Raw genomic sequence first — 14,191 nt, forward strand, 5'->3', positions numbered from 1 at the left:
GAGGGTTGTCTGAGTTCAAGAAAATTCGTCAGTTTTCTAAACTTGTAAATCGGTTCTTTTTATGTAAATTACACTTTTGGGTTTCTTAGATCATGTTTCCCTGGGAAATGAAGAGTGGAATCCGTGGGAAGGGGAGGAGAAAAACGAACTGGTTGCTTCTCAGCAGAGATACGAAGCTAATCTTAAAATGATAAAAAATGCAAGATCTCACCTAGAACGACCCAATCTTAGAGTACAGATCTGGGGCAAAGCAGCAATTGGTAAGCAGATGTAATCAATGTCTGTTCATCACTTAACCTTTCTGATAGAGCTCTTCCCTCTGCTTTTTTTTAATGACTGAAATTTATGTATCGTGATTAAATAATATGGATCTCTGTATACGAAGAGCATTAAGGAATTGGTGGCTTTTACTCAAAATTATGTCAATACCAATATAAGGGTGGTTAGACTCCAGTTTCTTTGTATCAGTTCTTTTCAAAGCTGTTTTTCACATCTGTCAAAGAAAATGGTTCAAAGGGCAGAGAAACACAGTTACTGTTTTAATCCATTCTAGCTTACAGTACAGCACAGGGACAGGCCTCGTACTTGGCCATAACAGAATTCTTTTTTTTTTTTTTTGTCAGATTTATGCTTTGTGAAAGAAAGCATTGCACAGTGGCATTTGCTGTAATGGACTTGGAAGTTCTTCTGTTGTAGAAGGCACCAAGTCTCTACATAAAATGGGGGCCAAGGTCCTCCCAAGCTCAGGGACTGCTGAAGACATATCACTGTTCTTATTTTAGCTTTTTTGGAAATGTAAGATTTCCAGCTTCAGTTGAACTTTAATGTAGCATTATAGAATAAGTTGGTATATTCCATGGTGATGCATTCTATCACAAAAATGTGATGTGTTTCACAAAAGCTTAAGAGAATTATGCCTGCTGTTAAAATGCTGATTAATATTTACTCATTTTTAAGTGGTAGGTGCACTGAAAGGAGGTGCTAACGTATGTGGTAGTGTGGTGTGTCTTCATGTACTGGTATTTTGACAGCCAAAGAATCTTTTTAAATGCCTTGATGTGTGAAAAATTAATCTTAACTAATTCCAAGTCATAAGGAATTTGGGAAACAGTTATCATATTGTACAGGAAGCTCTGATTTTTTTTTTTCCCCAAGTTCTTATGTTGTTACACTTTTTCATTTCCCAGAAATACTTTTTCTTTATTTACTGGGTGTGTAGAGTAGGCAAGATCTGTGCATTCAAATTCTCCATCATTTCTTCATTTATGTAGGTCTTTACCTTTGGGAACATATTTTTGGAGAACACCTTCAACCATCTGATCTGACTGCACAGTGGAGAGAAGGAAGCCAAAAAGCAGGAAAAACATATTTCAGGTAATAGCTGCGTGATGTTGACTTCAGTTATGTTAACTTTAACAAATGATCCATTTGAAAGTTAAAGAACATGGCAAGATGCACAGGTGCATTATTTTGTCTGTTTCAGAGTTGCTGGTATTTTAATATCAGTTGCAAATACTTTAATTCTGTTATGTTTTGATAACTGAGGAATATGCACGCAACTTCTCATTCAAATTTATCACAAGGATTGGTTAGGTTTGTTAATGGAAACACATACTTGATAAAACCAGCAAATTCTAGCCCAAACTTGTTGCTATTTAAAAAATAGAAAACTAGGGAACAATTTTATCTGCTGCTTTATGAAGATTTGTGCAGTTGAAAGAAATGTGAAAAGACTTACCAATGCTGAGAGGGAAGGCAGCCAGGAGACCTCAGGAGGGAGGGAAATAGAGCCCTGAAAAAAGACTAAGAACGGGGGGCTTGGGGCTGGCAGGTAACTAAAAGAAGCTCGGGCTTGTGAGGCAAGAAGATGCCTCCTGTTATTTGGTTTCTGTCGTATTCAGGGGAAAGGGACTTCGCTCATTCATTCATAAGCAGGATTGTGTCAGAACCATAATTTGTTTCTATTTATAACTAAAGCAAATTGTGAGGCCTAGCATCTGGTTAACCACTTGATTTGCAAAGCAAAATTTTGTATGTAAAGGAAGATGACACTTGAAGCATTATTTGCCTTAAAAATGGATTATGCTCTGCAATCATGCATATTTTAAAGCTGTTGTCAAACATGTTATATTGTTTAGTGAATGATACATAACTTCTTTCTAAGGTCCCATTTAATACTATTTTTAAGGCTTTCTGTAAAGAAAGAGTAAAAGCTGAATGATGTCATCTATTTGGCCAGTTTGACAGTCCGCAGTAGTAGCTCTTCTACAACATTTGGTCACTTGCTTCAGGACCCATCTGTTTAAAAAGTTTTCTTTAAAAGCATAAAAGACACACTTAAGTGAGTTTAACTTCTGAAAAAAGTGTTGCTTCAGAAAGGTGGTTTTTGCGCACACAATAAGGCAGGGTCTTCTACTTGAAATTGGCATATGATGTTTGAAGTAAATGTGTGATTATTAATTGAAAGGGATTTTTTAAGTGCTCATAAAAGTTTTTTGTCACTTTGAAATGTTTATCAATGTATGTGACTGTGTACGTGGTACAGGCCATAGAGTCTTTATGGTAATGCCTACATTGCATTCATAAGTGATTAAAAAATGCTTTCTAGAAAGACACATGTAAACTTGATTTAAACATAGCAATTATTAAGGAGGCTGTCTTACATCTGAGGAAATAGACAAAATTACATACTCTTTAAAAAAAAAATAGCTGTATTCCTTGTCTGCAAATATAACCTGGTCCTACAAGATTAGGGAATCAGCTGTGAATGATGCTACTGCATCTTGGTAGTCTCCTTGACAGAGTGATAGAGCTTTCCTTACACGGATTTGGAGAAAAGATACAATACTTCCCTTGAACAGGGAGCAGTGCCTGTAGTGTTTTCTTGATGGGAAGAGACTTACTTGTTTCCAGAATTAAAATCTCAGAAACTATAGAAATCAATGGCAGTCTACCAGATACTGTCTTCTTGGTATGGACAATGAAGACTTTTTTCAAGCCCTTGCTTTTCATGTTTATAATATGAAAATAATTTGCTGCACTTACTGAGTCGTGTCACTTGACTGATTATGGTTATTTTCTCTCTGATGTGCCTGTTTCAGATGAATAATAACCTCACATCGTTCCTCAGGGTATGCATCTCTCAAAGAAAGACTTCTATAAAAGCATTTAAATATGTCCTTAATATGTTTAGAGGAACCAAGGATAATAGAGTCTTTATTTTAACCAGCTTGGATGCCAGATCCTATAAAAATGTGAAGTTTAAGTTTGGTACCAACATAACAGAGGTAAAACTTTGACAGGCTCATAGGAACTTGTGCAAAGTACGTAAAATATGTAAATACAATTGTTATTTTAATGATTAAGTAAATTAAGTAAATGAAGTACTGAAATTAAGTAGCTTAAGTTCTACTTTTATTCAAATTGGAAATGTTTTGTATTTTTTTGTGAGGAAGAATTAGTACATGATTCTGGCTTCTCACTGGTTATAAGATTTTTCTAGAATTGTTGACTTCTGTATTGCCTGGCTGAGGAAAATTATCTCCATTTGATTACTAGATGAGGCTAGAGGGAACTAGCTGAGGTGACATATTTGGAGAATATATGCTGCTGTGCAGTTTTTTGTGGTAAGTCTAATGATTGTTAAAATATAAAGCTCTCTTTAATGTTTTTAAAGAATATAAAATCTAAAGACACAAAAATGCCAAAATATCACTTGAACACGGTTGCATGAATAAGCCCATTTCATATATTTATGACAGAGAATTCACATATTTAATAAATATTTTTTGATGGCTTCAAGTTTTTACCAAAGAAGTTGCCTAAAGAATACTGCAAGTATCAACTTCTACATGAAATGCGGGGACATTTATTTAAAATCACAGGTAGAGAGTGAACTGTGCATAGCTGTGGATTTTAGCGACACGTTGGCACAAGAAGTAGGAGAGCAGGGTTTAGCACTTTCCTTGGCCTGAAGCAGTTCACATCCTTCTGTCATCTAGGAGGATGTTGTAGAGCAGGGAGCGCCAAATTTCTTATCTCTTAAGTAAATCATTAAGTAAAAGCATTCCTAAATTTCTGTTCCACCGAGAGTCACACCCTCTCTGTTTTAACATTCAGTATCTGCCTTCTCCCAGGCCTTGTTAGCCCCGGTTGTTCATCAGTTCTTCAGTCCCATTCTCCTGTCCTCATTACGCAAATTGCAACCATCGTGATTGATGCCTGAACGAGAGCATATTAACCAGCAAAGATTTCTGTACTTGCCAAAGGTTTCTGCCAAGGATAGCTTGTGGCAATTTAGTTTTCTTAATAGCCTTAGGTGAAGCTTTTTGAAAATCCAAATACACTGTGTCTACTGGATCCCCTTTATCTGTATTCTTATTGACACACTCATAGATCTCCATCAGATTAGTGAGACAGAATTACTCATTTCCAGCAGTGTTTATCCATGTATATGATCAGTGATCATACCTTTTGATAAGATCCAGTGATCTTACTATTTAGTATAGACATTTCCAGAGAGAGAAGTCATACTGCTTTGCTCCGGTGTCCTCTCAAGTTGTTTTTGTAGATGGGAGTGCCACTGGCAGACCCCTTATCAAGCACAGTGTCACTTCATAATGACAACTGCACACCTTTGCCAGCAGTGTTACAATTTTCATATTTACTTTCCTCAAGAACTGTCAAGTGAATGCCATCCAGGTCCAAATTCTCCATCCGATACAATACTTGTGGTGTTTTACCTTGTATTTCTTGATTAAGAGAATGAGTTAGGTGTGGGAATCTTCTCTGCTATGCTTTGTCATCCCTTTTTAAATGCTTTTTAAACTGTTGTCATGAGGTGTTCTCTCCAATTCTGTAGTTGTCCTTTTGGTACATTTTATATAATTTGGTTTTCATATATTTAAAGAACCTTTACCTATCAGCCAGAACATCCTTTTACAAAGTACTTTGCAAAGTACTTTTTATCCTTAATTTTCTGTTTGCATTTCATCACCAGGATTTTATAAGCTTTGCTGTCCTCCTTGTTTGGACAAGCTTTTCATTGTTTTCAGTGCTGATCTTTGCCCTTTGACAGCCTCCCTAACTTTTCTATTAAGCCATATGGGTTTTTGGGGGATTGTGTTGTTTCCTTTTTGGATTGAGGCACACAGCACACCTGAGCTTCTTATACAATGTTTTTGTACAAGCTGCTTGCAAGCTTCTTGTTATTTGGGCTGCTCCTTTCAGAGCTTTTCTTTATTGTCTCATTTTTAAGTAATTCCTTTGTTACATATTGAGTATCTGTATGCTGGATGTATGTGGTGTGTTCTCTCCTGCTGCAGTGTTATACTTAATCACATTGCTATTACAGAGTAGCTGTCTGACTAACACCTTTGGAATTAGGTCTGGAAGACCCAGCCTGGAATAGCATCTTTTTGTACATGTTTTAAGACTAGTAAGGAAAAACCAAGGACTTTATAGGAAGCAAGTCATCTATTAAGTCCAAAAATGTAATCTCCACATATCATCCTGGTGAGGCATTGATCTAGCCTACACATGAGTAGTGAAAATCTTAGTACTACTGTCTTAATTTTGCAGCTTCTGTAATCTCCCTTACATTTCCCAGTCTCTGTTGTGTTTGGACTGGGAGTTAATAGTACAACCTTAGCACTGTGTTTTTATTATTCAAATATGGTGTTTCCATAGTGTTTCTTTTTTCCCCACTGTAGTTTTATGCTGTTAAACTTCATATTTTCCTACACACATGTCATTGCTTCCCTACCTGTACATCCTGTTATTCCTGTAAAGTTGATAGCCTCACAGCACTGTGTCCATAGAGAAAACCCTTTTTCCCCAGGTCTCTTTACAAGATGATAATGGGATCAATTACATATCTTGTTCACTATTTTAGGATGCTCAAGGTGTTCTCTCTTATGAATTCCCAGTGATATTTTCTCATTGTCTGTTAAACTTTGGATTTAAATCTTGATCTGACTTACATTCCATCTATTAAGAGTCTTGATTCCAAGTCATGAGTCTCATGAATCTTGTCTTCAAAATATGCCACTCCTACTGAGCCAGCAGCATGTTGGCTTAACTCAGGTTTAAAACATGCTTGCCTAAGGTCAGTCTGCTTCAAGGTATCCTCACTGGAATAGTTTTTACAGCTTTTGCTGTGAATTTTCTTTTCCTCATGAGGCACACTTGAACTGAAACTAGCTGTCAATCTCAGCACTTCATGAGTTAAGACTCATGCTCATTCTAAATTAAGTTTAGCTGGTAGCTGAAAAACTGCAGTAATGCAGAAGACCTAGAAAACTTAACATTTTATTGACCCCTGAAAAGAAAAAAAAATAGCTTTTTCCCCTCCCCTCTTTCCCAAGCTGTGTAATCACTAATCCTTTGAGGTCAGTCAGTAGTCTGTTAACACAGCAGTTAACTGAAGAGCAGGAACTGGCAAACACTGGTTTGCTTAGCTGCATTTCATAAATGGCTGTTGTCAGATACTTGTAAATTATCAGTGATGAAATGAATTTGCTACATGATTGAAATTCCTTTGTTAAATAAATACATTTTGCAAGATCTAGAAATGCAATTTTCTACTTAAAATGTTTCTGCTAACTAGCTTGTATCAAAGCCTCAAGTTTGACCTGGGTCACACAAGCTACTTATGTTTATATTTAGATACCTACCTCTTGTGTGTTACAGATTCTACTCAGTACCAGATGGCACAGTCTTTTTTTGTTCTAACCTTAATTTAGCCAAAATTACAGAGAAAAGTAGTATGCCAGACCAGCCAATTGTCCCTCATAGTGATACCTGGTTTAGCATACTCTTACAAATTTTTGGTAAGACCTCACTCTTGTTCTAATACTGTATTTATTGGTTATTTCTGGAATTAATAAAAAGTTTGACCTTTAGTGAACATCAAAGCACATCATTCTTTTAAAGTTGATTGGTTTACCCACATTTTGATGTTTGAATATGGTAGTAGTTCTGATTTATTGACAAAACACCTTATTTTCGTTTAAGCCTAAATGTCTTTCTTTTTCCTGAAAAAAGCTGAAGGCAGCTTTATTCCTGTGTTACAGCTGTAGATATTAACAACAGAAATGGTTACAGTTGCAGTTACTTTGCAGTATTTTACGCTTACTTTATTGAAGAAAACAAAAATCTCTGGAATACAGACGGTGTAGGAAGGATGTTTAGAGGAGAATTAAGGTCTATAATTTGTCTTAATGGTGTTTACCGTTTGTATTTTGGTTTTCACAGTTTCATCACTGGTCCCTCTGTAGTTCCTGGCTACTTCTCAGTTGAAGCTGAAAATGTTGTGCTGGTTCTGAACGGAAGAGAAAAAGCAAAGATCACTTACGCCACTCAGTGGCTGCATTATGCACAAACGTTAATTCAGACTCACAAAATACAGCATCTGGCGGTTGTGCTGCTTGGAAATGAGCAGTGCAACAATGAATGGATTCAACCATACCTGAAAAGACATGGAGGATTTGTAAATCTGCTTTTTGTTACATATGACTATGCATTGGTAAATGAAGAAGATATTTTCCAGTGGCCTTTAGGAGTAGCTACGTAAGTGCTATAGATTCAAATTACAATTAAAACTTAATTGTTATGCATGGGGTATGGAAAATACATCTGAATGTTACTGCTGATACCCAAAAAAAATATAATAAGTAAATTGTAGAGAATGATCCTATTAATGATTTTCTAAATCAAGCATTGGAATCTTTGGACATTGCACTTAGCAATAAAAATTATAGCAGAGGAAAAGAATTCTAGGATTTAGGCAGCTTTTAAAAAAATGAACCTGTGTCCGGTGGGGTTTTCTGTTTGTTTATTTGGTAGATTTGCTCTTGAGATTTGTCATAACTGCTTAGGTAATATGTACCAATAACATAGGAATTTAGAAGATATTTAGATAATTAGGTTCCAACTACTACTTGTTTAGGAATGGTGCTGGTGGTACTTTTTTTTTTAACCCATCTTGTGGCTCTCAAAAGGAAATTGTATGCCTCGCATTTGGAATTAGTATACTACAGTATCACAGTAATGTAGTCTGGCTTAACTGCTTACTCACAAAACGTTTTTGTTATATTTACTGCTCAAACTATTTATGTGGGGTAGATAAAGCTTTGGTTCAGTTAGAAGTTTGGGGTTTTTTCCAGCTTACTCCTTATTAGCAGAGTTAATGGTGTTTTAGCTACTTATTATGGTAATATAAGATGAAAAGAATACAGAATTATTTTCATATCTTGTGTTGAATTTTAATTCAGTATCTCTATTGAGCCAATTGCCAAATTGAACTTTCTCACAGTATCATTGAAATACATTAAATTTGGAATCCTGATAGTGTGAGAGAATTGGTGGCATTGGAAGTTCCTAAGGCAAAAGAAGCTGAGTTTTGAGGTGCTGAGATTAAGGTGACAGATAACAGAAAGCAACAGCTGTTACAACAGTAAACTGAGGTGCAGAGCTGAAAGATAGGTGCGGTATCAGAATGGGGTTTTGCAGCCCTTACAACCAACAGTTGTAAAAATTGTGGCTAAAGGTATGCAAATGTGCCGGATTTTCCCAGTAAAGAGGGAAAATAAAGATGTAGAATCCTGCAGAAATATTTGGCATGAAGAAAAAAATGGTGTTCGGAAAGCAATTAATATTAATCACACAGAAGAACTAGGAAAAGACTGTTCCATCAAAATTTGGGAAGGTGAAGGAAGTGAATATGTCTTCAGAGAACCATTAATAGCTGTGAAGAAATCATTGTGAAATAGGGACTACCTTTGAAACCAGTAAAGAATTGGGATCAGTGTATAGTTTTTCTTACAAAAAAAGAAACAACAGGGAAGTAAACAGTGATCATCAAAAATAATAACATTAGAAGCAATATCTGTCCTAATTTGAGAATGCAAAGGAGCAGAAACTTTTTAGTCATTCATCTGTTCCAGAAAAAATACTAACTTTATGTAATGAAAAAAGTTAGTGCCAGCCCTTCAGCTGAAGCAGTGTTTCTCTAGCTGTCATGGTGGCCAAAATAAGTGATGTAAGATTTTAAGGAATCAGTCAAGAAAAAAAAAAAAAACAAAGAAAAATGCCTGATGTGGTGAAAGCATGTATAAAACGATGGCATAAAATTTACATTGGATCCCAGGACTTTGCATTGGTTTTGTGGAATCCAAAAAGACAAGTTAAATAGCTTGTATGACAGGTGGTAGCCAAAAGATTAGATTAAGTCCATTCAGATCACAGTGACATTTTCCTTTGAGAGGTTACCAGTGGTGTTTTCAGTTGGTAAGTATGCCCAGAGTTTAAGGTAGCTGAGACGGGTAACTCCATAGTTACCATTAAGCTGGCCATTGCAGTCAAAACTCATGGTTGCATCAAGAACAGCTGGTTTTGAAAAAGCACGTGTGATAGTTTCATGTTTCTCAAGGACATGCACCCACAGTATCTCTGGAATGTCTCTGCAGAGAGTGGTGAGGACAAAGGGACAGGACTTGCACTGGTTTTCTTGTGGGTCTGTCTGTGGTTACAGGTGTGGATTGGCAACAAATAGGTGGTTGTAGTCGTAGAATTTGCTGCAGTAAAGATGAAATGATGTAAAATGTTTTTTTTTTTAAATAAAACATGTCATTATCTAATGTATACATTGTTTTTACAGCTACAGAAATTTTCCACTTGTAGAACCCAGCTGGTCAATGCTACATGATCCAAGATCATATCTGTGTAATTTCTTAGGAACAGTTTACAAGAACTCTTCTAGGGAAACCCTAATGGAAATTCTGAAGCAGGATGGGCTTGATAAACTTTGCTGGATTGCAGCCAGAGAACAGTAAGACTTTGATTTACTTTGTGAAAATATTCAGACCTTTTTGCATAGTTCATTATTACCAATCCTTTCCAGAGTGTTAAATAATAGTAAAAATAAAAGTAACCAGTCATCATTAAAAGTGAGAACATTACCAGGAGTCTTTATATAGGTCTTCATAATGTAGTGGCCTTGCTGTTGCTGTATTTACATATGCATAAATACATAGAAAAATCTCCTGTGTATACTACATATAAAGACAGTCTTTTTTCTTTTATACAGTTGATTACGGTGGGAGAAGAAATGTTTATCTTGCAACTTGTGTGTATTAATGTCTTACTAGAAGAGAAAGACAGCTGTGTTTTGTTGTGTTCTGTATAAGAGACCAGATTTAATCTGTACCACATGGCTCTTTTTTATTTCTAGTAGGCAGAACAGATCTTTTGAATAGCAGGATTAGGGTTCTGATTGTATTTCTTAATTTTGCCAACCAGCACCTGTAAAGTGTGTGATAGCAGGCACAGCAGTGCTTAGGAAGACCTCAGCTACCCTGATGAAGAATCTCAGGAGGTAGATTGTATCTGTGTCATAAACTCTTATCTCACAGACGTTCTGAGGCACTTCAGGCAGATGGATTCAGGTTAACAGATTGCTTTACATCCTAACTTTTGGAGAGCAAACCTCTACTGATTTAAAGTATTTGAGGGGAAAAAAATATATTAAAAAGTCCTTGGAGTGTCTCCCTGTATGTCTGTTTCTGAACTCTGCTGTGAAGTAAATTGACATACACGTCATCCAAGTCATGCAGAAGATTTAAAATGGTGTTTCAATTCTTACTCTTCCAAGTATTAATAATTTCCTAAAAGGACCATATCTAAAAAGCATTACAATCTATTTTTAACAGTGACATTTTCAATACATTTTTGTAAGACTTTTTAAGAATTAAGACTAAAAGTAAAAGCCCATTGATTGTGTATGTAATATAAAATTCTTACATTGACAGCATTTTCAGTTTTATAAATATTTGAAATTAAACCATATCTCTGTTGCAGTGCCTCTGGGAAAAATGTAAATTTTTAACCCCTTTACTTTCCTAGGTGGCAGCCTCAAGAAACAAACGAAAGTTTCAAAAGCTTTCAAGATGCCTTGCTGCAGAGTGATTTGACGTTGTGCCCAGTGGGAATAAATACAGAATGCTATAGAATTTATGAAGCGTGTTCATATGGATCTCTGCCTGTTATAGAAGACGTAATGACACCGGGTGATTGTGGAAATTCATCAATGTACCACGGTGCTCCATTACAATTATTAAAAACCATGGGGGCTCCATTTATCTTTATTAAAAACTGGAAAGAGCTTCCTGCTGTTCTAGAGAAAGAGAAAAAAATGAGCTTGCAAGAAAAGATTCAACGGAGAAAAAAGCTTCTAGAATGGTATCGAAACTTCAAAGCATGGATGAGACAGAAGTTCATTAATACTTTGGAAAATTCATTTTTGCCCAGTGATAAAGGATAAATTGTCTCATTTGAAAATCTAGAATAGACTGAAAGCTTAATTTCCGTTAACCTTCCAAGGAAGCTTTTATACAAAAGAAAATCTCACAGAGTGGATGCATTCCTTTTGAAGTCAACAGAACTGCACTAGCCTGACCAAGAGCTACATTTGGCCCTCCATCCTTAACAGTTCTCAGAGAGATTGTTGACTTAGCAGGATGATAGCATGTGAGGATGACAATTTTATTACTGTTTTTACAATCTACATGTTGGTGTGTGTGACCTGATAAATTTTGGGGGGGAGAATATCTTTGAGCACATGAACTTTTTAAAATCAAACATGAGTGCAACAGTTGTGTTTGAAGAAAAGAGAAGAATGAAAGCTGTGTGGTACAGAGTAATTTATTATGTAGACTAAAGAAGAAAAGTATGATTATAGCAAAATTGCCAGGTTTAGCACAGTCATTAAGATATATCCTGGCAAGTGCTTGTTTCAAAAATGTGAACTGTTTACTTGATCAGCATTTCATTTCCAAGAAACTGGCCATAAAGCTATTTAAACACTGTGGAATGAAAATGTATATTTAGAGGTAAAAATAGAGAACTCTCTTAAAAATATTTTGTAGCAATATATTTTCCCTTTAATTTCAGATATCAAAATTGCATTCTTTCATTTCCGGTTAGTCTTGTGATACACCTTTCTGAGGTTCTGCTGCGGGAGCTTTGATTACCTGCAGTTACAGCTGCTCATTCTCAACACCAGGCCCTAGACATGAATTTGCTTATAGCTTTTCTGCTTGTCAAAATCTGCTGAAACTTGTCAACTCCAAAAGAGGGCAGAAGCATAATACTGCGTGTTGAAGATACTACATCTAAACAGTTTCAGTGGTTCTTGTTAAATGGAACCATAGGGACCTGTTACTGTTCTTGTACGTCAGAAGCGAGCGCGTGCTGTGCCGTGTGTTGAGCTGAGCGGTGATACCGCACAGACAGCGCTGGCGTACCCAAGGCAGCGTGTTAGCCAGATTTCTGGCCTTCACTATCAGCGTGCCGTGTGGGTTCGTTCTCATGCGGGAATTCAAAAGCCAGTGCAGCTACACGGCTCAGTAATATTCATTTGTGTAATGATACTATCTAGTTCTGGAATATGTATCATACCAGAGCCCTGCTGTGGGTTTTTTTTCTGTTTTCTCACATTCCTTATGTGTAAAAACAAACAAACAAACAAACAAAAAAACCCAGAAACAAAAACCCCACCAAAAAACCTAAAACCTATTAAAAACACTGGAGTTTAGTTTGCTAACAGTGGATAATATTTACTGTGGCTGCTCTAGATCTGGAATAAGGAATATATCAGAACACTTGAATTTTTAGGAGCTTGCATTCCAAATGCTTAGTAGATACTCTGAGAAGACAAATAATCTAAATCCAGATGATCTGAATTGTATGTCTAACATGAAATTCCTGTGACTATCATCCACCCATTTTAGCTGAAGTACCATGCTGTTGCAATACAATGCAAACATACACTGTTCAGCTGAGACTGGAAGTACAGCTGTCACAGCTCAGCATTGAGTTGGTGAACCCTGCTTAGAGGTGGGCTTTGTTATACCGAATTTCCAGTGAATTTCCATCTGAGGATCTGAGGTAACCATCTGCACCAGAGTACACGGCACTTAGAGGGTTAGAGGAAGCTTGAGTATCTGCAATAATGTACCGTCATTGCTCTGAATTTCCTCTAGTAGAATCTTCTTTCCTACAAAAGCTACAACACTGCAGAGCAATGATCTAGAGCAGTGTTTTTCAACCTGTAGGCAGTAGATCTCTCGGCACTCCTGCAGCATTTCAAGGAACTGGAAAAAACACCTAAGACGGAGAAGTCTTTACTCGTCAGCCTAGATTCTTACAAAAGGGGCTGCAGCTCCTAAAAGTTTCAATGGTATGCAGGCCAAAGTCTGAAAAGCAGTTCAGTGCGATACTTGGTCATCAGTAGGGGGAACTTGTTGCTATTCATGTGTTCATTTCTAAGTAAAGGTGTGAGTTTATTTCCAAGCTCACGTGGCAGTTACATCTAAACGGAGGCCAAGACATATACCAAAGTTTTAGGAGAATTTTACATCGCAGCTGCTTGCCTGCTCTTGGAGTTCAAAGGGAAGTAATTTGCATTTTATCTATATTTAACCAGTTCTTGACACTTCAAATTCACCTGCTTCAGTCCAACAGTAATTAGTGACAAAAGTTTTTTCTTGTATTCTGTTTCCAGTGGTAACGGAGCAAAGAGAGCGAAACATCTTGAAGTCAAGGGAGGGCTCCTAACACGTTAGGCAGGTTGCTAGTATTTTAATTATTTCCTTAATACTTGTGAGAGAGATTGTAGTTCTCCTGGTTTTACTTACTAGTCTTTTCTCGTTGGAAAAATAGTCGACTCTGTGCCCTATTTGGATCCAGAGATAAGCAAGACAATGAAAGGGACCTTGCCAAAAAAGGATGAGACTGAGGGAAGGAAGACAGTGAGAGGTGCAAGAAATCAAATATGAGATCTTATCAGTGGTAGAGGAAACTGGTTTAAAAGAAGGGTAGCAATTAAGCAACTGGTGAGAAAGGTCTTTTATCCCCTGCATGACATGTCCAGGTGGGAGTAGATAGTATCTACTGTCAGTGAGAAGGTAAAGAATCAATTCAGTTGTTTAATACTGAGAGGAGAATGCATGCTCTGTTCCCTCTCTCTCTCGGAGAGGGAATTCTGTACAGAACCACGGCTGTCTTGAGTCAAGAATGCCAATTGTAACATCAAATGTTGTCCAGATTGCTAATTATGCAGTATTTGGCATCCTGCTTAGATTTGAATGCGGAATAAATAACTCCACTAGTTTCATTATCAGAGGTATTTCCT

General features: G+C 36.7%; 1 protein-coding gene across 1 annotated transcript; it reads left to right on the plus strand.

Moving 5' to 3' along the window:
• The first annotated feature begins 94 nt into the window (after window positions 1-94).
• Window positions 95-12,127, plus strand: RXYLT1 (ribitol xylosyltransferase 1). The gene is made up of 5 exons (XM_010173822.1): window positions 95-260; window positions 1,272-1,374; window positions 7,255-7,569; window positions 9,659-9,829; window positions 10,903-12,127. The coding sequence occupies exons 1-5, from the start codon at window positions 188-190 to the stop codon at window positions 11,318-11,320; spliced, it is 1,080 nt and encodes a 359-aa protein (XP_010172124.1). The 5' UTR covers window positions 95-187; the 3' UTR covers window positions 11,321-12,127.
• The last annotated feature ends 2,064 nt before the right edge of the window (window positions 12,128-14,191 follow it).

Source organism: Antrostomus carolinensis, unplaced genomic scaffold (genome assembly GCF_000700745.2).
Source record: "Antrostomus carolinensis isolate BGI_N321 unplaced genomic scaffold, ASM70074v2 scaffold53468, whole genome shotgun sequence".
Classification (NCBI taxonomy): domain Eukaryota; kingdom Metazoa; phylum Chordata; class Aves; order Caprimulgiformes; family Caprimulgidae; genus Antrostomus; species Antrostomus carolinensis.